Source organism: Stegodyphus dumicola, chromosome 1 (genome assembly GCF_044657685.1).
Source record: "Stegodyphus dumicola isolate Sdum_Otavi_A_Nest chromosome 1, ASM4465768v1".
Lineage (NCBI taxonomy): Eukaryota > Metazoa > Arthropoda > Arachnida > Araneae > Eresidae > Stegodyphus > Stegodyphus dumicola.
This window is the reverse complement of record NC_140768.1, coordinates 108,610,421-108,636,064: the sequence shown is the minus strand read 5'-3', so window position 1 is coordinate 108,636,064 and position 25,644 is coordinate 108,610,421. Positions and strand designations below refer to the sequence as shown.

Sequence of the window (25,644 nt, the reverse complement as noted above, 5' to 3'; positions counted from 1 at the left end):
ATATTTCATATTTGTTTCAATCATGTTGTTATTGTTTTCAATAAATAATCAAAAGACAACTACTATGAATTAAATGACTCAACACTTCAGAACGAAGATATCACAAATTTGTTGGTGAACGCCGGACGTGATGCGAACCTTCTGATGGAATGTGAACCTTTCTTTGTTTTGGAAGTTTCTGATTCGCGACCATGGAATCGAGGTAGGTCCCTTTAGATTTAGTTCTTGAAGTGTTATGATTTTGTATGTGATAGGAAGTTTTGAAATTATAGTAGTGATTTGATTATTTAGTTGATGTAAATTGATTTGAAATTTAGTTTTGAAAATAGAAGTAGTTTATGCAAACATGGTGAAACGAGTTGAAAGGTTAAGGCAAAAACGAAACTGCATTAGGCAGCTTTTTTGTAATCTTTTGGCGAAAATTGAAGATGCAATAAATAAACCTCTAAGTGAAATTTACAGTAAAGAACAAAAACTTGATGATCTTTATGATCAAAGAAACCAGTTGATTGAAAAGATAAAGAATCTTAAGGGTTTAGATAGTGAAATAGAAACGATAATTGGTATAGATGAGTTAGAAAATGAAATTGCTGAGAGTGAAGAATATCAGGAACGCGGCATTCAATAAAAAACGAAACTAGATAGGCGTATAGAAAGTGCTTTTAACGGGGCTTCGCAAAATGAAATTCGGATTAATGAAAATGTTAGGCTGGAACAACGCGTAGTAAGAAACGAACGTAGTGTAGTTAAGCTTCCGAAATTAAGTATTGAGAAGTTTTATGGTGATTGTAGCTCTTGGTTGGATTTCTGGAATTCCTACGAAGTAGCTATTCATAATAACAATTCCTTAAGCAAGGTTGAGAAGTTTTCATATCTGAAAACATTTTTGGGAGGTACTGCCTTATTGGCAGTTTCGGGATTTTCATTAACAAACGAAAATTATGATTCCTCAATTAAGTTGTTAAAAGAAAGATTCGGAAGGCTAGATTTAATTATAAGCTCGCACATGAATAAACTGTTGCTGATTGATTCCGTTAAGACATGCGCGAACGTTTCAGCATTGCGAAGAATGTATGATACGCTTGAGATTAAAATTCGATCATTAAAGTCTTTAGGTGTTGCAGCAGGAACTTATAGTAGTTACTACAGAAAATTCCAGAAGAGCTAAATTTATATTACAATAGACAACGCAAATCGCGTAAATCATTTGATATAGAGCACTTAGTTGAGTTTTTGAGAAAAGAGGTAGAAATAAGAGAAGCGCCTTTTTTATTATCAGATTCAAAAAACTAAACTAAATGAAATTCCCATACAAGTCAACATTATCAGAAAAATTATGCAGACTCAAAATGAAACATTTCAAAAGCGCGCATTCCAACAGCAGGTGATTTAACAGCCGTAGCAAATGAAATGTGTAGTTTTTGTTTGGATAAATCTCACGAAACACATAAATGTCCTTTACCATTAACAGAAAAAAGAAATTCATTAAAATCACTAGGGCGATGTTACATTTGTCTGAAACATAGACATACCTCAAAATTTTGCTGGAAAAAGGAGCAGCTCTGCAAATTATGTAAAAAACCTCACAATTATTTAATATGCGATAAGGCTGAACCAACAGATAATGCAGCCGAATCAAATGCTAAAGAAACGGGCAATAATTTATCTGTGGTACAGTCATTGCATTGCGTCGGAGGAAATAAAAGGGAATCTGTAAACAAAACCGACAGCGCAGAAGCGTGGTCCCTGGTTTTACTACAAACATTCAGCGCTATTTTAAAAACAAATAAAAAGAGCAAAATCTTGAGGGTGTTAATAGATGGCGGGAGTAACAGAACGTTTATCAGAAGGAAAACTGCGGACTCATTAGGATTGAAGGCTACCAGATGTGAAACGTTTTAAATATATGGGTTTGGTAGCGAGCGTAAACCTAAACAACAGTATAAAATAATTCAGCTTGATTTGCGGAATAGAACCAACCCAAGTAAAAAAACTCCGCATAAAAGCAGTGGTAATTGATGCGATTACGCATGACCACATAGAAGTTCCTTCAAAGTGGGTCAGAAACATGGCTCTAAGTAAGGGAAGAGAATTGGCCGACATTGGAAATACGAAGGAAATACACATTTTGATCGGCTCAGATTACATTTGGGAAATTTTATATGAAAGAAACATAAGATTAGCGAAACGATTAGTTATTACGGACACTTTGTTTGGGTTTGTAATCCAAGGTAAGGAAATGGGATCGGATAATCATGGCAATTATCAGTATGATAAGACTTGTGTGAACCATATCTCTGTGAAGGAAGAAACAGATTTTGAAAGAGTTAGGAATTTGTGGGACTTGGAGTCTATAGGAATAAAGCAGGAGAAGGAAATTTTGCAATCAGATGAAGATGTCATAGATATGTTTGAAAGAAATACTACGTTTAAAAATGGGAGGTATGAAACTAAATTGTTATGGAAGGAGGGTTGCAACACATTGAACAGTAATTATGAAGTTGCAGAAAGACATTTGATAAGCCTAAATAATAAATTCAGACATGATCCGCATCTGTATTTTCATTATAAAGAAACAATTAATGAGCAGTTAAGGGGTGGTATTATTGAGTAAGTTGCATTTCATGGAGATTGTGATAGGAGAATCGGTTATTTTATGCCTCATCATGCTGTAGTACGTGAATCAAAGGAAAGTACGAAAGTTAGGATTGTGTATGATGCGTCGTCGAAAGTTAGAGATGGGCAGTCATTGAATGATTGTTTAGATAGTGGTCCCAACCTTAATCTAGATTTGCTCAGGAGTATTTTAAGATTTCATTATCACCCAAATGCGTTTTGTGCTGATACTCAGAGAGCATTTTTAGAGATTGGCATAGCAGAGGAGGATCGAAAGTTTTTGCAGTTTTTATGGAGAAATGAGGGGGGAACCGAACTTGATTTCAATGGTCTTGATATCAGAATTTTACGAATGACACGTGTTCCTTTTAGTGTGAAATGCTATACGACTTCATTTAAAGAAATATGAAAATTCACACAGTGAAACATGTTCTATTTTGAAAGAACTTTATGTTGATGACTTAATAAGTGGGGCATCAACTGTTGAAGAAGCGGAATCTCTATCAAGAGACTCTAAATTTATACTGAGTGAAGCAAACATGAATTTACGGCAGTGGTCTTCGAATTTAGCTATCCTTAATCAAAGATGGAAGGAAACCCAAATGGAATGTCAGACGCCATCGAATCAAAGAGATATACCGTTAAAGGTATTAGATTGATTTGGGACAATGATAAGGACACCTTGAAGATAGATCTGAATCAATTTACAAAATTTAAATATGTGACACCAACAAAACGTACAGTGCATGTGGCATGTTGTTTGATCCATTAGGTTTAATTACACCATTCAATGTTAGAATTAAATTGATAGTGCAAAATCTTTGGGAAAAGGGCTTAAAATGGGATGAAAATATTCCAGCAGAATTGGAATCTATGTTCCAGGTGTGGTGAAATGAAGTATATGAGCTTGAGAGGCTTGTCATACCTCGACCATATTTTGACGAGCTGGAGATTCAGCAGCTGGAAGTACACATATTCTCTGATGCAAGCCCAAAGGCATATGGTTCGGTAGCATATTTCAAGATTAAATACCATGACAAATGTGCGACAAGTTTTATAATTTCAAAACATCGTCTAGCTTCACTTAAGAAAATGACTTTGCCGTGATTAGAACTACTAGGAAACTTGATTTCCGTACGATTGTCTGATTATATATGATCCACATTTTCTTCTCTGAAAGAAAGTGACATTTTCATGTGGACAGATTCCACAATATGTCTACATTGGATTAGAGGTGTTGCAAATGATTGGAAGCAATTTGTTCGCAATAGAGTGTTGGAAATCAAAGAAAAAACAAATCCATCGAATTGGAATTTTTGCAACGGAAAGCTGAATCCTGCAGATAAACTTACTAGGGGAGTAAGTGCGCGATCTTTAATTAATGATGAAACATGGTGAAGAGGCCCCTTGTGGCTAATAGAAAGTGATGTTCCAAACAGTAAAGAAATACCGAATGCTGATATTGATACATTTGAGGAGGAAAAGGAGAGAAAAAAAGAACTGTATTGTTTTACCAACATAGGTTGAACGTACCGATAGCTTGTTGAATTTGCACAGATACAGTGACTTATTTAAGGTTCTTCGAATCACTGCATACGTCCTACGGTTTATTAATAACTGTAAGAGAAATTCTGAAAGGTGTAAAGAAGTGTTAACTGCTGAAGAACTCACAAGTGCTGAACGATATTGGATTCGATTTGTACAGCGAAGTGAGTTTGAAACGGATCTTATTAAACTGACACGAAAGGAAACACTTAGTTCCGATTCCAAATTATATGGTCTGAACCCAATCCTGACGGCAAAAGGACTCATATGTCTTGGTGGTAGATTACAACATTCTGATTTTCAGTTTCAAGAAAAGCATCCATGGATTATACCGGAAAAAATTGAGATTTACTGAATTGCTAATCAAAAGAGAACATGAGAACTTGCTTCATGCTGGTGTTTCAGATACACTCACTCAAACTCAAGAAAAGTATTGGATCATCCGAGGCAGACAAGCTGTAAAATCGTGCTTGAATAACTGTTTCATTTGCAGGAAATTTAAGGCTAAAAAGGGCACTCAAGTGACTGCTCCATTACCAGCGGATAGAATTCATGAAGTGAATCCCTTTGAAACCACAGGTGTTGATTTTACTGGACCTTTGTTTACGAAAAATGGAGACAAGGTTTATATTTGTTTGTTTACTTGTGCAATCACACATGCAGTTCATCTTGAAATTGTTTCTAGCCTAAGCACCGAACATTTCCTTCTAGCATTTCGTTGCTTTGTATCAAGAAGAGGTGTTTGCCGAACTATAAACTCTGACAATGCCAAAACTTTTAAAGGAGCAGATGTAGAGCTGAAGAAGTTATATGCAAATATTGCTGATCCATCTGTACAAAATTATTTTGGTACAAAAGGAATAAGATGGCATTTTATTGTCGAAAGAGCAGCTTGGTGGGGTGGATACTGAAGAGAGTATCTTCTCCAATTAAAAGGTGCAAATTGTTTCAAACCTGTTAATGTAACCACTGATTTTAATATAAATGATGCAGTTTTGATAGGGGATGACAAACTACCTCGGCAGCTGTGAAAGCTGGGAAAGGTGATGGAGTTACACACAAGCAGTGATAACAAGGTAAGAAGTATCACAGTGAAAACTTCTTCAGGTTTAATAAAAAGGCTTATCCAAATGCTATATCATTTGGAGCTTGGAAAGAGATACGAATGATTGTTTTCAAAATTTCAGGTATCTATTTAGTATTTCTTTAGTAACTGAAATTTGTTACTTGCATTAGTTATTGTTTGATGATAATTGTTTTCTTTTCTATTTGCATTTAGCTTGTGGTAATTAGTAAGATAAAATATATAGTAGTAACTAGTATGATGATAATGTCCTTTATATTCAAAGTATTCATGCTATGTTCTATATTACAAGTTTTGTAAAAGTATAAGATGTACTATTTTATTGCAAGATTTTGAATTTATGATAAATACCTTCGTTGCGGGTCGGAGGATGTTCCAACTAAAATTCCCTAAAGGGATAAACTGATGTTTGCTCCTCCCGTGGCGAAGGGAAAATACAGTTAGAACACGCAGGAATGAGGATGTGCTAACATGTATAGATCCGGCACTGTGCAGTGTATGATATTTCATATTTGTTTCAACAGGGTTGCCACTCAAAGAGGAGAATGAAATTCTCTGACTTTTCCAGGTTTTCCAGGTATGTTTCGAGAAAATTCCAGTCTAGTACATTGGCTGTGCTAAGAGGTAAATTAATTATGGTATTACTTGTACTGTGTAGCAAATTCACTTAATTATTCAATAAATCCCAGAGGACATTTATTCTTAATTATTCTTGGTACACTTTGTTTGATAATTTTGTTTACTTTTCCGCTTAAAAAACTTAATAAAATTTAAGACACATACATTGGATAACAACTGTACGTTTTATTTAATTATTACTCATGATCATCCCCAGTTCAACACGAGGCTAATCCGGTTCTTATAAATCACAATGCAATGCTAAAAGTTAGGTTAGATTTTAGGTAAATTTAATTTGTGTGAGGTGTATTCTTAAAAGGCACCTTAACACTTGAAAATACAAATATAATTATAATAGGAGTTGTTTTCTCCACTGAAGATTGAAATTTGAATCTGCCCAATCTGGAATAAAATAAGGCTTTTTTTGCAGACATTCTGCAGCTAAACGAAAGAAAGAAATCTATTTAATGATATTTTTAACTAAATTGAGGTATTTTATATTTATTTCGCAGCATACATAAGGGAAAAATATGTGCATTAAATTCCGTGATGTCATCATACTGCTAGAATAAATTTGAGGATTATGCCAGAGAAAATTTCCTGAAATTTGGAAATATTATTTACTAATGATAAAAAAATTTAGAGGGAAGAAGCAACATTAAATGATATGAATAACATAAAAATAAAGATAATTACTTAAAAATTTAATTAGAATAATCAACGATAATTTAGCGAATATAGTTAGTTACATATGGTTATCCTAGATGATTGATTACTATTTTTTTATTTTACTGCAAAATGACAAGGTATTTATTAAAAAGAAAAGAAAAGAAATGAATAAAAAAAAAAGATTTTGCAGTAAAATCCTAGTATACGATACGGCCTTCGCATGATTTTGAAAATTGTCGCCAAGAACAAAATGACCCGTTTACTGCTCATCATCATGTTGCCAAATCCAGCTGTACTATACATGGAGATTATTCTGACCAAAGAACGTCTATGTAGAAAGCAGAGGGAAAATTTGCCAAGGGATTTGACGACGGAACGGCCAGAATTTCCCTCTCCGCGATGTGTACAGGAAATTGAGAAACACGTGTTAAGAAGAAACGTTCTTTGACAAAAAAGAAAACTACGAAAATCCGTTTTTAAATTATCGTGAAAAATCCAAGAAGAAACGTTTTATCAAAGAACGTTTTTTCTTGGATTTTTCGCAATAATTTAAAAAAAAGATTTTCGTAGATTCCCCCCCCCCCGTCAAAATAACTAATCCATGAGTTAATTTACTTGCGCCAAAAAATATTTTCTTTTCCTTTAGAGTTTAAAGACATTTTAAACGATATTCATTTTATGAACTCTTGATAACATGACCTTCGAACTTCGACATCGGTTTCGAGCTTTGGCGACAGATACTATACTGCGCATGCACAGCGATTTCCCGCTATGATGGAACCGAGCCACGTTTGTTGCAGGGAGGTTTTCCTTCTTTACAATATATATTTTTTAAATTCTAACCTTCATGGTACCGTATACTAGGATTAAACCCATTTTGTTTTATACGAGAACAGGTACTTTCTTTAGTTCATGCACTGCACATGCGATTCTCGAGGTTACTAGAAACCAAAAGTTGCGGGAAACTTGCTTGCCTTTCTAAAAAGACAATCAAATTGGAGCTGCGAAAATCGGCTCTATGCCAGCTGCCCGAATGACACTCACATGATACACAATTTGCCAAAAAAGTTATCTCTTCTGACGTCGGCGCAAAACTCGCCTTTTTTTGGTGGGATCGTTGTATGAAATTCCCTGACTTTTCCAAATTTTGACTAAAACACTTAAATTCCCTGACGTTTCCCTGAATTTTTTGGTCAATTTCCGAATTCCCTGACTTTTTCCGGTTTTCCCAGTTTTCCAGGTAGCGTGGCAACCCTGTTTCAATCATGTTGTTATTGTTTTCAATAAATAATCAAAAGACAACTACTATGAATTAAATGACTCAACACTTCAGAATGAAGATATTACACCTCCTTTTTTTCACATCACAGGGTAACTTATATGTATGTAGCTGGCACGACTAAAATTTTTTTTCCCATTTTGAGGAACACTGTCTTATACTGGAAAATGAGTAAAAAATCTGATAAGGCAAGAATATCACCAATAACATGTTTTATATAAATACCACTTTCAGTTTATCACATACAATCAAAATCTAATATATTGTTTTCAATCATATGCAAGTCTTAAATACTAAGTTTGAGAAATTTTGGATTATATATATATAATTTATCTTGTATTTACACTTTTAATTGCAATTTATTTTAACTTAGTGTTAAAATTATTCACTGGAACCATAGTATCACATCTGCTTAAAAGCAAAAGCATGAAGAATATTCTTTTTACCTTGTTTTCTAATTTTTGCAGCTCAATGCGCAAAATTCTTGACCACTAAGGTTTTTTTTTTATTTTAGTTTGTTCTCCTTTCTTAAATTATATATATATATATACACATAAAGTTTCATGAAAAATCTGTTCAGAGTTTGAAATGAAGTATCATTTCCAGTTTATAATTTTTTGCCAAAATCTAATAAGTTGTTTCATTGATTTAAAAGTTTTTAATTGAAAAGTTATGGATTATACAGTAAACCCTTCCAGAATGCAGACTTGCTAAGCACAATTTTGTTTATACATGCTCTTTTAATTGTCTAAATTTAATTTTTCCAATGCAATAATTTCAATTACATGCGGTATGCTTCAGAGCACCAGCCACATTGTGATAGTCCTTTATAATGAAAGGTTCAAAAATTCATTCATTAAAAAGTTAAACATTACTTAGAACAGCAAAATCTTATTTAAAATTTTCGTGATTCTCGACAATGCTCAGGACACAGTGCTGAAGCCCTCATAACATTGCGTATGTCAAGATTTTTTTCTTTGCATTGAACACCACTTCCTTAATCTAACCAATGGATCAAGGAATCATGAAAACATTCAAAAACCATTATGTTTGCACCTCTGAAAATAAAGCACTAGATGAAGGAAAGCACAACACAGTAATGAAATTGTGGAAGTAGACTGTATAGAAATAAGACTGTATAGAAATGATTAAATTTGCATGGGAAGAAGTGAATTCATCAACAATAATTGCTTGCTTGTACCAGCTTCAGCCATAAGATGTCAACAATTTTAAAGAATTTCAATCAGTTGAAAATGAAGCCAAGGAAATTGTACAAATTGCAAAAGCCACAGGTGATAAAGGATTTTCAGAAATAGAGGAAGGAGAGGTTAAAAGAATTAATTGAGAATGACAATCATAAAATGACAAATGAAGAATTGGATGATCTTATAGCACCAGCTGATGGTGAAAAAGATAAAGAGCTTTTAACTAGCATGAAGTTAAACTATTGTTAGAAAAGGCATAGGAGAATCTGAGTTTATAATAAAAATTGATCAGATGAAGAAAAAAAGAGCACACTTTATGAGAGGTATTGAAAAGTAGTATTTTTGGTTCAAAAATTCAATGGCTAGTTTTCAGTGAATAAGCATTAATTATAATCCCAACAATATATTTTTACTATTTTTGCAATGTCTGTGTATGTGATGATTTTTTTTTTTTTTTTTTTGTCCACAATAACTTATCACAAACTCATTGAAGTTATCACAAAACTTCAATGAGGTGTGACAGACACCGTCGTGAGCAAAAATCATCAGTTATTTAAAAAAAGTAATTGTGTCATGTATCTACTTAACTAAGTAGTAATAGAAATCCTTTCAATTAACATTTGTTTCCTTTCTCTCTTTCAATTACAATAATATTTAGGTTTGTTTAAATTATTTATAGTGTCTGAACTATAGCTAACCCTTTTTCTATAGAAAGTTAACTTTATTGGAATGTGATTTTGCTATAAGCATGAGTTATTGACATATTGCTCTAAAAGTTATTGTGGACAAAAAAAAAAAAAAAAAAATCATCACATACACAGACATTGCAAAAATAGTAAAAATATATTGTTGGGATTATAATTAATGCTTATTCACTGAAAACTAGCCATTGAATTTTTGAACCAAAAATACTACCTCACTTGGCTATGTATATAGGTTCCAGGGTGGTAAAAACAATAAAAGTTTTACAGTAATTGTTGTAATTCCATTTTTTAAACCTTCCCAGAAACACTTCTTTCCCTTCTATCATTCCTAACAACTGAATTATAAATCACTTTTCTTTTTATTTCAAAAACATTCATAAGAATAAATATACAAAGGCAAATAAAAACATACATACATCATAAGAAAGAAATTAAAAAGAGAAAAAATTTTTTGACTGTAGAATTTTAAGAAAAATTGCAAATCGCATTAAAACTAGTGTTAGTCTCATGTCAAGTAAAAGGAACTTTTATATCCCTCTTATAATGATCTCACTGCTACAAGGTAGCAATCAAAATCCGCTATGCTCTGGCCAAATATAGTCCACAGCATATGATATTATTGAGGTGTGTTTGTTAACTCATCATAATTAATATATGTTGATTGGTTAGACTAACAAAACAAACTGTAAAGTACCTGTATAAAATTAAATCAGTCAACTTACTTATTTTATAGTTAGACTACACACACTGGCCAATGAATTAGAAACCCAAGATCAATATTTTACTGGACCACCTTTTGCACAGGTAACTGCTCTGATTTGTTTGGGCATCGAGTCTACATGCTACTAGAGTGCATTTATGTCCAGAGAATACCATGCATTGGCTATGTAGCATTTTAGATCTTGAAAAGTAGATGGAAGGGGAGAGTGCTGTCAAATGAGTCTTTCCATCATATTCGACACATTCTCTACGGAGTTAAGATCTGAGCTATGTGATGGTCAGGAAAGGTGTTAGAAGTCACACTGATTGATGTTCAGCGAACTAATTTTGAACACTTCTAGCATGATGTATAGTAGTATTATCGCCATGAAGTATCCGTTGCCATCAGGGTAAAAATGTATCATTGCAGGGTGCACTTGATCTGCAAGTATAGCTAAGTATCTCATGGCCATTTGCTTACCCTCGAGACACATCAGGGCATAACTTCCATGCCAGCAGAATATGCTCCATATCATGATCCTCCAACCAGACTCTTGCACAGTGCTAGTAAGGTAAGATGGATCCATGGCTTCGTGGGGTTTTCGCCAAATTCGACGTTTTCCATCAGTGCAAAATAAGGTGTAGCGCGATTCATCCGACCACATTACCTGTTTTTAATCCTAAGATGCCCAGTGTCTTCTTTCTCGACACAGCTGAAAATGAATTCTTGCATGCTGGGCAGAAATGAGTGTTTTTTCTCACAGGCACATCACTGTGATTTCCTATCCTCTGCCATTCTCTGTGCATGGTTCAAGCTGAAATCTGTTGGGAAGAACCTTGGTTGATGATCTGTGTCATTTGAAGCACAGTAGAGTCCCTGTTCTGCTGTACAATTCGTCAGAGACCTTGCCAATCACTCTCTCGGAAAACTGTGCTCGAACCACACTTGCATTTTCTAGAGAAAGACTGTGGGTTCTGATTCCAGCTTTTGAAAACCCAGTGAGATTTGCTCTCTTTGAAATAAAGGCCCCTGCTAAACAGACACCAATAATAACCCCCTTTTCAATTGGTGAAAGATCTGTTGTTTTTCCCATTTTACTTCATTCATCGTAAAAAGCACTCTTACATCTAACTTATACTAGCATTCTAACCATGTGTAACCCACATCATAAAAAAAATTTGCATACTTCATCCCCAGCAAGCATTCAAATGAAAATTTCAAACATTTCTAATTCATTGGCCAGTGTGTGTAGGATCAATAGAATGAGAAAAAATAACAGTTCTTCATCAGTATAATTTTACTTTTAAGGAAAGACATGGCTTAAACTGGCATTTTACCAATGTATCATAAATAAAACGAATGGCCCAAATTAACAAGCTAACTGTTAAAAAACATGGTAATTTATGTCTAGTATGCTCAACTTTATAAGGTGAGTAAATGAATTTTAGTATAATTAGGATATTAACAGAATGGAGAGGTCAAATCAGACTTAGGCTTGAATTTAATTTAGTAAGCTAAGAATATCTTGGGGGGGGGGAAAGCAGCTCAACAAACTTTCATGAGCTGTGAGTTGGGGAAGAATTGGAATCATTAAATTTTTCTTTATAAGGTGCAAAAAGTAACTGCATGTCACACCACTGAAAATACAGATATAAATGAAGCAAATTCCACTTTATTTTCTTACATTTTCTGGTTTATCATCATCATCATCATCATCTGGATCTAAATGAGATAATGGATTGACACTGATGTTTACTTTATTACCAACAGCTATATAACCATTTGAAGTAATGTGACCATTTCCAATTTTTAATGGGTCATCAGGGTTTTCTTCTTCTGCAAAAATAAATAAAAGTACTTTTTTTATATAAAATATTATACTCAAATCTGTTGGTTACATAAATGCATACATTTATATGCAAGGGGAAAACAGATAATTATATACACATTAAATTTTATATAGTTATTAAAATCAAAACATAACACATGTGTATGTGTTGATTTTAATAAATACTGTCACTAAATTAATGTAGCTTAAAGCATATAATTTGGGTTTGGGTTTCATAATTTCCTTTGTTTAAATTACAGCTTGGCAAAACATGCACAAACTATTTTGCCTTAAAATTAATGCCATTACAGAGGCCCTTCTAAAAAAAAAAAAAAAAAACTAGATCCTATGCAGCAGCGTATTTTTCCAAAAACCAAACCTGGAATACATTATCAGAATTACGCTATCTTATCCACTCAGCCCAATAGCTGTCTCATTAGAAAAGAAGGCAGGAAATAAATACATAAATTTTCCTTGTCCAAAAAGTTCCTTTTATCATTTTCTTCTGTCAAAATCAAAGTGCATAATTTGATGTCAAATAATGTGAAAACTATATTTTTGTTCAAATCTATGATAATGCCATCTTTCATTGTTCTAAAAAATCTGTGATAATGTTATCTTTCACTGTTCTAAAAAATTTTGCAATTCTCTTGCATTTAAATTTTCATTAAAAATCTGAATTAATTACAAGAAAAAATTAAATGATTAAAACTTCCCATACCTCTCTACTTTCAAGACTAAAATCTATTTCAAAATTTAAAACACTTCTATTCAATAGATAATCATGTTTTATGGGAAGGGGAGAAAGTTATTTATTTAATGACATAACATATATGTCGCGAGCAACTCGACAGTTGTAAAAATGCGATTTCTTTAAAGGTTAAATTTTATGGTTTGGCAACATTGTATCATTTAAAAAAATTTTAGAATAGTAATAATAATAATAATAAAAAAAAAAAAAAAAAAAAGGCACCATGATTTTGCATTAAGGTGGATTGCCTGTTTTATAGTGAAATTATTGGGTGGATTGTCTGTATTACTTAACTATAAATCTCTCTTTACATTTCTTTTAATGGAGTACTGACAGAATGAACAAAATTCAAGTAGTCTCGTAACATGGTGACACGGACATAATATTAAAGGTACATTATTTTGAATTACCTATTATTCTGAAAATTGAATCACTTGTTAAAAAACGCTCTCCTATAAGAGCTAACTTCAAAAGTGTTTTAATGGTTTGAATGACTTATTAAAGACAGATAATGTTAAAGAAGAGAGCATTAGCTCTAACTTTGCTAATTTACGTAGAATTTATTATCAGCTAACTGAAATAGATCAGGAAATAGCTCTTTATTAGTAGAATATAAAAACTATAAAAAGTATCAGAACGAGTACATGATAATAGAAGAATATAATGAAAATTTCTGGAAGTAAATGTAGAAATGTATTTAAATTGAATTTCTAAATCCGAAAGTTCTTTTGATTCTTCGTCTGTTCAAAAATGAAAGTTAAAGTTATCGCAGATCAAACTTTTGAAATCTGACGGGGAAATCAAAGATTGGCTTGCCTTTTGGAGCCAATTCAAAAGAATGCAAGACGATGAAAATATTGTGAAAGATGATAAATTTCAATATTTAATTCAATGTATGATTGAAGACTCTAGAGCTTGTGATATTGTCGATAGTTACCCACCGGCATGTGAAAATTATGATAAAGCTATTGCATGTTTGAAATCAAGATTCGGCAGGGAGGAATTACTCTTGTTGTAAAAATTGTTACTGAAGGAAAAAGAAAATTAGACACGTCGAAATTATATGATAAATTAGAATCACATCTAAGAGCGTTGGAGTTCATAGGCTTAACATCCGATACATATTCAGCTATACTTTTCCCTCTTGTAGAATCGTGTATTCCAGAAGGCAATTTTAGAGTTTGGTTAAGAAACCCTATAGTTAACACCAAATTTGATTCTTTGGAACAAAATGCTTATGGGGAGAAATTAAGAAATTTATTATTGTTCCTGAAAGCTGAAGTTGAAGGGAAAGAATGTATTTGGTTAGCAAAGGGATTTGTTAGTAAAGAACACAAATTTCAGAAGGAAAAAATACAGCGTTCTATTCCTAGTAATCCACCGACGGCAGCAGATTTGTTTGCGGGAACAACAGAGAATAAAAGAAAAAATGTTTGTATATTTGGTGACAAATTGCATGAAAGTAAAGATTGCTTTTCTGCACGTAAACTCAAGTTTTTTAAAAAAAAAAAACAAGAAATTTTGAAAAACAAAAAGGCCTGTTTTGTCTGTTTAAAAATTGGAAATCATTCTAAATTTTGCAAGTCCAACATCAAATGTGTTCTTTGCAGTAAAAAACATTAGATTTTGATGTGCCCAGAACTCCCTAGAAGTAAGATGAAAGGTGATGTACAGGAACTTGAGAAGACGTCATCTAACTTATGCACTTCTGATGAAATATTACGTCAAACATTGCAAATGAAACTGAAGACTAAAGGGAAAGAGCTACAAGTACGTGTACTCGTTAACACTGGCTCACAACATTCTTAAAGAAACAGCTAAGAAACTAAGTTTGAAGCCTTCAGAAAAAAGAATCTTAATTCACTCCCTATTTGGGAGAATGACAACTGAGAAAAAGGAGCATTATGTTTATGGCATTAACCTGGTATCTTTGAAAGGGGACTTCTCCTGTAACATAAAGGTTCTGGATCAGCAGATCATTTGTGGCAACATTCCTCGGTTGAGAAGAGACCTTTATAAGAAAAAGTTAACAGAAAATAAAATTTGGCTCACTGACTACGGAGAAGGTTGTCTTGATACTGATCTGTTAATAGGTGCAGATTATTGTGGTAATATACTAACAGGTACTTATATGTACATTGAAATCCAATTTGATTGCATGTGAAACTTATTTAGGATGGGTTATCATGCGAAACATATCCGAAGAAAGGTTTGACGAAACTTCATCCCACTTAGTGACATCTTTACTGACTAAAAGTTCTTCTGTGGCTGATTTGTGGAAATTAGATACTATAGGTATAAAGGATCTTACTGAAACAAGAACTAAAAAAGAAACAGAACAGTCCATTCTTCAGCATTTTCGAAAAACCGTTCAGAGAGATGAAAATGGCCGTTACATCGTCAAACTACCTTGGTTAGAAACCTACGAGACGTTAAGTGAAAACAAAGATATAGCTGAAAAAAGATGCATGATTACTATTCAGAAACTTCTTAAAGAAGGAAAATACGATGACTATGAAGCTGTATTTAAAGTATGGTTACAGGAAACTATCATCGAAGAAGTACCAGATAGTGAATTGGGAAATCCTCTTCATTATTTGCCTCATAGAGGTATTTTTAAAGGAAATTCTACTACGAAGATACTTTGATGCTTCGTGTAGATGTAAGAACTCACTTTTGCTCAACGACTGTCCAGAAACAGGACTAAATCTTATAGAAAAAATTCCTCCATTACTTATGAGATTTCGTCAGAAAGAAATTGGTGTAGTTTCAGATATAAAAAAGGCCTTTTTATAGATACTTGTGGCCAAAAAAAAACCAAGATTTTCTTAGATTCATATGGTGGGAAGATTATAAGGAAAGAAAAAAAAATTATCGTGACCGACGAGTAGTGTGTGGACTTACGAGCAGCCCTTTCTTGCTAGCTGCCATTCTAGATTACCATTTGGCACAAAATGAAAGCCATTTTCCTGAAACTGTAGAAAAGCTGAGGAATGCATTCTATGTGGATAACTGCATAAATTCGGTAACTAGTCAAGATGAACTTAAATTCATTTTTGAAGCAAAACAAATTCTGGCTACAGGATGTTTCGATTTAAGAGGTTGGGAACATTCCAGTCTAATAGGTGAAGAATGTAAAAAAAAAAAAAAAAAAAAAAAAAAAAAAAAAAAAAAACTTGTCCCCTGTTCTTGGATTATTATGGGATAAAACTAAAGATGTTCTGTTTTGTGATCTTGAAAAAATTTATTTCAAGCAAAAACCCATTACTAGAAGATATATTCTTTTGACAGTTCACAGCATCTTCGATCCTATAGGAATTCTGTGTCCAGTAACGATTTGTTTGAAACTGTTAATACTAAATAGCTGAAACCTGAAGATTGGTTGGGATGAAACCTGTCGAGAAGATATTCGCCTGGAGTTCAATAAACAGCTTGAAAATTTACATCTGTTGACAGAGATCAAAATTCCAAGATATGTCCAAAGCAATTTCCTGGAAGAAAAATTGAGTTTTCATACTTTATGTGATGCGAGCAAGTCCGCCTATAGCGCAATCGTATTTCTACGAAGCCAAACGTGAGAAGGGGGTAAAAGTTCATTTAATTGAAGCTAAAAGTAGAGTGGCTCCTTTAACAAAGATATCAATGCCTTGATTAGAATTGTTAGCATGCTTGATAGGAGCTCGTCTCACTGCAACAGCGAAAGAAGCGATGGATTAAAAGGAAATATCAAGTACCTGTTGGACTGACTCCTCTACCGTTATGTTCTGGATCAAGTATGAAGATAACTGGGAACATTTGTAAATAATCGAGTCAAGGAGATAAGAAATTTTACATCAAAGGAACAATGGAAGCATATTCCAGGAAGCAACAATCCGGCTGATCTCCCATCCAAAGGATATTCCGCTGGAGTTTTGCTCAGATCCAGGGAGAGTCCACCATGGCTTAAACAGCCTGAAAAAAATTGGCCTGTCTCTGAAAGTAAATTAAATGTGGAAGATTTTTTAAAGAAAGAAAAAAGGGAATAACTGCCTTAGCTACCTCAATTGCTCCTAACAAAAAATGGTACTTGCATTGTTTTTCTAAATATTCGAGAATCATTCGGCTGACAGCTTGGATTCTGCGATTCTTTCATAATTCTAGAAATTCCAATCACAAACTGAAGGAAGAATTATCTGTTCAGGAAATAGAAGCAGCTGAGAAAAGGCTTTTCTTAATTGTTCAGAAAGAATCTTTCCAAAACGAATCTACAAAATCAAAGTTGAAAACTCTTCTCGTATTTTCACTGATAAAGAAGGTTTAATGAGACTGAGGACAAAAATCCTTCGAAGAGATGATACAGATTATTTCATGTGTCCCATACTTTTACCTTCTGATCATCAAATTGTAGAAAAGTTAATTTTCGAAAGACATACAGTACTTTCACATTCTGGAGCTCAAATTGTTTTGATGGATATTCGTCAACGGTTTTGGATTTTAAGAGGACGCAAAACAGTTCAAAGGGTAATCACAAAATGCATTCGATGCAAAAGATATAATGCAAAAAAAAATCGGAACAGTTCCAGCCCCACTGCCTGAAAATAGGGACACTCTGGTTTTTGAAGTAACTGGAGTAGATTTATCTGGACCTCTTTATCTAAAGGATAGAAAGAAGATACTTTTATCCACCTATGCTGTTTATAGGGCCATACATCTTGAACTGATACAAGGACTTTCCACCAATGATTTTTTGTTGGGTTTCAGAAGGTTCATAGCCAGACGTGGACGACCAAAAACTATGTATAGTGACAATGATACAAACTTTGTCGGGACTAACAACCTCTTTATTTCACTTGATTGGAACAAAATTGCACGAGAATGTTCTATTTTGAAGATTACATGGAAGTTCAATCCCCCCACAGCTGCGAGAAGGGTGGGTGGTGACAGCGTATTATTCAGATGGTTAAGAAAATTTTGAGAATATTAGGAAGAAACTGCTTGAGATATGAGGAGCTGTGTACCATTCTCTGTGATACAGAAGCTGTAATCAACGCAAGACCATTAAATTATTTGTTTGAAGATTTTGAAGATTTAATGCCTTTAACACCCTCAATGTTCATTCAGGATATAAGAATGGTGGGAGTTCTGGACTTGGACCATATAGATGAAGTCAATATCACTAAGAGATATAGATATCAACAGAAATTATGACAAGATCTCAGAAAAAGATTTTAGAGACGAACATTTGAGTCTCCTAATTCAGTCCAGAGGTAATAAAGCTACTCGAAGACAAATATATTTAGATGTGGTACTTGTGGGAAGTGACAACAAAAAAAGATTGGACTGGCATTGGGTCGAGTTATTGAATTATTCCAGAGTCAAGATAATTATGTTAGAGTGGCAAAGCTGAAAATAGCTGCAGGTGAATTGATCCATCCTGTGCAACAATTGTATCCTTTGGAAGCGATTGACGACGAGAACTTGTTGTTACCTAAACAAAACCAATTTAACATTCCTGATAGTCAAGAAATTAACTTTAAACCTCCTGATAAGATAATTAAAACTAGATGTGGTAGAACTATTGTAAAACCTTCGCATTTTAACTAGTTTTTTCCCTTTTATGATTATACCAAGTATTGTTTAGCCCCGTTATTAAGTATATTGTATTTTGATTACGTTCCGCCCGCCATAAATCAAAAGATGGGAGGAGATGTCGCGAGCAACTCAACAGTTGTATAAATGTAATTTCTTTAAAGGTTAAATTTTACGGTTTGGCAACATTGTACCATTTAAAAAAACTGTAGAAAAAAAAAAAAAAATGCACCATTATTTTGCATTAAGGTAGATTGCTTGTTTTATAGTGAATTAATTGGGTGGATTGCCCATATTACTTAATTATAAATCTCTCTTTATGTTTCTTTTAATGGAGTACCAACTGAATGAACAAAATTCAGGTAGAGTCTCGTAACAATATATATCATTTATTTATGAATGGGGGGAAAATCAAACTTCTTTCCTTTTTTTTTTTTTTTTTTAATCAAGTTTAATTTATCTTAATGCTAAATACCTAGCTACATTGTCAAAATGAAGGAACAACATTTTGATAAGATTAAATCAGCATTGATGAATTAAGTTGATAGTTTGAGAACAACTATGGGAAATGTGACATTCTGATTATATCTACTGACTTTTGGTAGACTATAAAAATTTAAAGTAAAGCACAAATACGTGGATGTATGGTAAATTCATTCTTAAAAATTAATGTTATTGATTCCTTTATGATTGTAACAAATTGGTTCTAAGAAGTTGGATCTCTCGATTACCATTACTCAATTACTATTGTTAGTTAAACTTTATAAAAATAATTAATTAACATCAAAAAGGAATTCTATAAGTGATAGCTTGTTTCTCCAGTGAAAAGTGAAATATGAATTCAAAGAAATTCTGGTAGTTCAGAAACATATATAAAAGAATAAGTGGTTTGTTTTGTTTATTTGAACATGGAACATTCAATCACAAAGCAATTTTTCAAATTGGATTATACTTGGAGAAATCATTCATATACTAAGCCAAGTTTGCTAGGATTTAATTCCAGTTGCACTATCGGTATCTAATGGTATTATTCTTTTGGTTACTGATCAGCCACATTAAAAGGAGAGATTTAAAAGCACACACAAAATAGTTCACTTATTGTACTATTCTTTTCAATTTTAAATACTGTGGAATATTTACCTATGCTGGGATTTCTGTTTTGCCTTTGACGAATAAACAATGCAAGAAATACAGACACTGCTATCAACAATCCACCAGATACAACACCCAAAGCTATGTACAAAATGAAATTGCCATCAGAGTTTTTGGATGAAACAGGCTCAGTAACTGAAATATCATTATCATCTGTATGATGGGATTTACTATTTCTGTTGCGGATCCCGAGTAAAGCTTCAGATTCTGAAAAAACAAGGAGTGAGGAATTATTTAATTTTACTTTCATTTTTTATTTACTGTTTTACAAAAATACTGGTAGTATTTACATAGGAAATATCAAAAGCAACAGAATTTTTAACTCTACTAAAATATACTTTTTTTTTTAAAGCTGAAATTTAGCATCTGAACATTTAAATGTGTGCAAGGGGTGGTGGAATTGCAAGATGAATATAATTGAATCCCTTTATGTTTCTCCACAAAAACAAATTGCACAGCTTTTAATACTTCATCTTTACATGAAAAAGAAAGCAATTACAAAAGAGTTTCCTTTCATATATGCTGAATTTTATAATCATTAACTTACAAAGATTTTTTTTCTTTAAGCAAATTTTAAAAAGAGTTGCCAAAACAAAGCACACATTCCTAACTTTGTGGATTACATTTCTAACACAAAAACAGTGGAGCTTTATGATGCTTACACGAGCCCTTTTCTAAATTTGCTTCTAATTTGTAAGCCCATTGCTCTTTCTGTTTGCTTGTAGATAAAGCATAGTTTTTATAAAATGGAATATATGAATTCGAAGTAAAATAGTATTGTATGTCTATAAAATTGAAAAAATGAATTCGAAGTAAAACAGTATTTATGTCATAATCATCCTTTGATTTACGTTAGTCTTAATCTTCCTGAGAATTGAGGTTTTGTCCGATTTCCTTTAAATTTGATCAGATGCAATGTAGATAAACTAAAATGTCAAGATAATGTGATCTAGTCTTATTGTTGAATTATCTGGAAAATATACAAAGATCTTTCTTTGATTGAACAACATATTTAAATTTAATGACAGTCTCCTCAAATGGAAATTCTTTAAAGTATTTAATCTTAAGATTTTTTTTGAAAAATCATCACTCAATCTTAGAACATCCTAGGAGATCAACTGATGTGAAATAATGGGTGGCAGTTTCTGGCATATGATCGTGTTCCATAATTAAATTTCTCATTTACTTTATGCAATTCCTGTGATATTTTATGACTTTTTTTAATTTTAAAGAATTAAAAAAATTTTTTAATGTTTCATTTCCATGCATAATTATTTACATTTTCTATTTTTGGTGAAAACTAAAACATTCAATTAAAATTTGATATAATGTGCAAACTCTTGGCCAAAATTTTCACAATTCATTCTGATTATAGATCTGAATTTTCATCTACCTACATAATTCATGTCCAATTAATATTTAAGTGATTTATTGATTTGAAAAAAAAAAAAGTGTGTTTGATGTATAGATTTAAAAAGGCAGCAACATAGTATGAATATTTTGAATTGACATTTTATTTATGATCTTAAAGAATGCTAATAAAAGAAAAATATGATAAATTTTAGAAAAAGGCTTACGTACCATATATAGAAATAGCAACTAAGGTGTAATACTACACAAATTAAATTAGTATTTATAATTTAAAAAAACTTTTATTTATAACACTGGAATATTATTCAATACAAGAACAGCAATATGATTTTAAGTGCAATAATTGTTAAATGTGAAAGTATAATAAAAATCAGAATTCTGTATTTTAGCATTTTATTAAAAGTCATGCTAATATCAGTACTGCAAAGAATGGGTTTACATTAGAATAAGTTAGAGCAGTGGTTCTCAACCTTTTTATTGACACTTACCATCTAAATAAAAACTGAAAAATTTTAGTACCACCACTACATTTTACAATGATTATTTTTCATTGCCTCAATAGAAATATTTAAAAAAAAAGTATATTTTAACATTTGCACAGACTATTGGCTATTTGTATTAAATACAGACACATAAAAATATTAAGATTAAAAATTGGTTACCATTTTAATTATCAAAATTTAAATTATAATTCAATTTAGTGTGAAATTTGGGTCTGTTTAAGAGAGATCTATTTCTTTATCTCTGGTCTTATTTCACTTAGTTTTCACCATGAATTAGAATCCACTTTTAATTTTGTTCTGTATTTATTTATTTATTTTTCAAATATAACATGGAATGAAATCCTTGTTCACAAAAATAGGTTGTGTAAAAAGACAATAAAAATTTAACAGCTTTATTTGAAATGCCTTTACATTCTTTTTTCGGTTCAGCCAAAAGTTAAAAAGTGTGTTATTTTTTAAATCTTCAGTTAGAGTTTGATCACAGAAAATTTCTGTCAATTGTTCTTTTTCTTTACGAGATAAAATTTCAGGTAAATTTGAACAAAATGGATTTCTAACACAATTTTCTTTTTCACAATCCTCGACAAAATACATGTTGAAACTGTTCATCAATGAAAAACAATAGTTTCTAATGTCGGATGCTAATTCTTCTTTTATTTTGAAATTATTTTTGGTTAGAAAACTTTCTGAAAGTGATAAAAAGCTTAAGATATTATTATTTAATTCTTTGATTATTAGCTTGAATACTTTTTAAATCATTCCATTAATTTTATCTCTAATGGTAAACAAATTAACACTTTGTCCTTGTAGCAATAAATTTAATTCATTTAACTTTCCAAAAATATCAGCTAAATATGCTAAAAACACCAACCAATATTCACTAAATAAACAATTTTGAATCACAGAAGAAATTTTGAATTTCTGATCAAAGTTTAAAAAGACAATTTAAAACTTTGCCTCTGGATAAACACCTTACTTCGGAATGTAACAAAAGTGTTTCATGTTTCTCTTGGCATAAAATCATAAATATTCCTGAACTTAAAGCTCAGTTTTCAGGTTTTCGGGCACTGTTTTGCCTACTAATGCTTCATGATGAATGAAGCAGTGGATAAATTTAGTTTCAGGTGTGACTTTCTTTCTTTGAGAAGTAACACTGGAATGTTTTCTCGTTAAAGCCTGAGCTCCATTACTTCATATAGCAATGCACTTATTCCAAGGAATATCATTCAATCTCAGATATAAAATTGTTAACTACTATGAAAATTTCATTTGTAGTCACTCTATCATGAAGAGATTCACAAAATAAATACTCTTTAGCAATTCATTTATCTTCTTTGAAACTTATCTAAACTAATAACTGAAAAAAAGTTATTTATATCAGTACTTTTATCCAATTGTAATGCAAAATACTGTGTTTTATTTTTTGAATAAGTGTCTCTTTTATGGAATTTGCCATTTCATGAATTCGTCAACTTACTGTATCATTGGATAACAGAATATTAAGTTCATTAACTGCTTTTTCGTTGAGTAATATTAATACAGTATCTTTAGCTGCTGGTAATACAGTGTTCCCTCGCCACTTCGCGCTTCATGTTTTGCGACTTCAGTGCTTTGCGGGTTTTTCCAAAATATTCATCAAAAAATAAAAGAGAAAAAATATAACCATGTCGACAGCCACATTGCGGAAAGGAGCCTTGTTTCATGTTGATGCGCGAGAGAAAAGGATCTCTGCGTGTCAAACAAAGAGATGAATTGACTCTGAGTACATACCCTGGGCTCTCATAAAGGCGCGTGATTGGTTTCCGGTGCGACATCGACCAATGAGAGTACGAGTGGATTTACCCGTGACTTGATTGTCTGCGAAGCATCGCAGCCTCACCTAGCATATTCTATTGTATCTTGACAGTCTTGTCCATGATGTTGACTGTCTCGCATACTGTATATTAGTGTTGTGTTGGTGGTAACTTTTTTTGTTTAACCAATAATTTTTTTATTAATTAAGCCCTTATAATGCCGCCTAAGCACTGTGCTCCTGCGAAAGCTTCCTCCGAGGCACGCAAGATGATCATCAGCGAAAATGTGAAACTTTTAGATATGATCAAAGAGGACAGAAATTATGCATCTGTGGCACGCCATTACAGGGTGAATGAATCTACAATGCAGTACATCGAGAAAGAAGAAGCAAACATCCGCAAAACTGCTTCAATAAAGAAGCGAAATGTATGGTAACTCCGCATGATAACAGAATTGTGAAAATGGAAGCTGCACTGGCATTGTAGATTTCTGATTGCAGGAAAAAGACAGCGAGTGTGGACACTAATATGATCAGGACAAAAGCCAAAGCTCTCTATGACCAAATCTTGCCTGATGATGACAATGAAGAGGCTTAAGAAGGTGCTGACAAGCCTCAGGCCAGTAATAGTGCTGCCAGGAATGATTTGTCTCCTCAAGGACGAGGCCTTTCAGCCAGCAAAGGCTGGTTCGGAAAATTTTTTAAAAAATGCGGTCTCCGAAACATACTTCTGTATGGTGAGGCTTTCTCTGCTGACAACGATGCCGCTTGTCGTTATGTGGAGGAAGAGTTTCTTAACCTCATCAGTAAGGGAGGCTACCTCCCTGAACAAGTTTACAACATGGATCAAACATGCCTTTTTTGGAATAAGATGCCTTCGCATACATTCCTCTTCAAGGAAGAAGTGAAGAGGCCACGCTTCAAGGCTCACAAAGACCACGTGACTGTCATCATGGCTGGCAATGCTGCAGGTTTTATGCAATAGACCTTATTTATAATGACAAAAATCCACGGGCATTATAAACAAAAATATGGCTCTAGTTGCAAAAATATTGCCCGAGTTCTGGATGCATAACTCAAAGGCCTGAATAACGAAAGCTCTGACCCTTGAATGGTTCCACCATTGCTTCATTCCCCAGGTGAAGCTGTATCTGGCTGGAAAGAGCCTCTCCCTTAAGGTCCTTCTCCTGATGGACTGTGCAGGAGGCCATGCAACGGACCTGCAATATGACGGTGTGCAGATAAGAGTTTTTGCCCCCGAACACTACATCTCTAATTCAGCCGATGGATCAAGATGTCATTCATGCCTTTAAGGCACTCTACACTCGCTCCATGAGGGCCTTATCTGGGCAGTTGACGATGCCAATGACGAATTCACCTTGAAAGCCTACTGGTGCAGTTACGACATTGCCTCATGTTTGTCTAATATTCAGCGAGCATTAAAGGAATAAAGAGTGAGACCCTAAATTCTAGCTGGAAGAAATTATGGCAAACGTGGTGCACAACTATCCAGGCTTCACTCCTAAAGAAGTTCATCACTCAGCGGTGGAGAAGGCGGTGAGGCCTCACATCATAAGGAATGAAGGATTTCTCGACATGACAAAAGAAGACATCAACGCCCTTATCGATTGCCACTCAGACCCACTGACCGATGAAGACCTCCTTGAGATGACAAAGTCTGCAAGTGAGGAAGAAAACGAAGAGGAAGACGAAGAAGAAACTGAAAAGCATGGCCTTTCCCTGGAGAATCTGCAACAATTATGCAACATGGCAAGAGCGATGCAACAATTTGCACAAGACATTGACGACAATATGGTTCGAGCTGTCGAGTTCAGCAATTGCGTTGACGGGGTTATATCCTTGTACAGGGTATAATCTTCAAGGAAAAGCCTCCAGCTCTACCATCAGTGCCTCCAGCAGAACAGCCTCTGAGTGAGCTCGAGTGAGATCCTTCCTTCAAGGAAAAGCTTCTATGAGTCAAGTGAGAGCCTCTCCTCCACCACCAACACAAGACTCTTCGCCTCTTTCAAAAAGCAATGCCGATTAATGTTTATTACTGTATAAGGTTTTGTAATTAACCTTATTAATTAGTACTGACATGTTTAAGTAAATATGTATACTGTTGTAATTTTTGTCTTAAATGTGTAAAGCATAAATAATTTTTACATATTTAAAACATTCTTGTAACCGCATACACGAAAATTCCTAGGGGCAAATCCTACTTCGCGGTTTTTCAACTTTCGCAGAAGGTTCTGGTCT

The 25,644-nt window shown here is 33.3% G+C and overlaps 1 protein-coding gene across 2 annotated transcripts in view; it reads right to left on the bottom strand.

Moving 5' to 3' along the window:
• The window catches only part of LOC118179781 (interference hedgehog-like), a 204,847-nt gene that overhangs the window by 6,086 nt on the left and 173,117 nt on the right, over nt 1-25,644 (bottom strand). For both annotated transcript variants that reach the window (XM_085819144.1, XM_085819152.1), the window contains 2 exons: nt 19,708-19,926; nt 12,105-12,256 (listed from right to left, as the gene is read on the bottom strand). In XM_085819144.1, the coding sequence (XP_085675270.1) occupies nt 12,105-12,256; nt 19,708-19,926 (371 nt within the window). The remainder of the gene's footprint in view (nt 1-12,104; nt 12,257-19,707; nt 19,927-25,644) is intronic.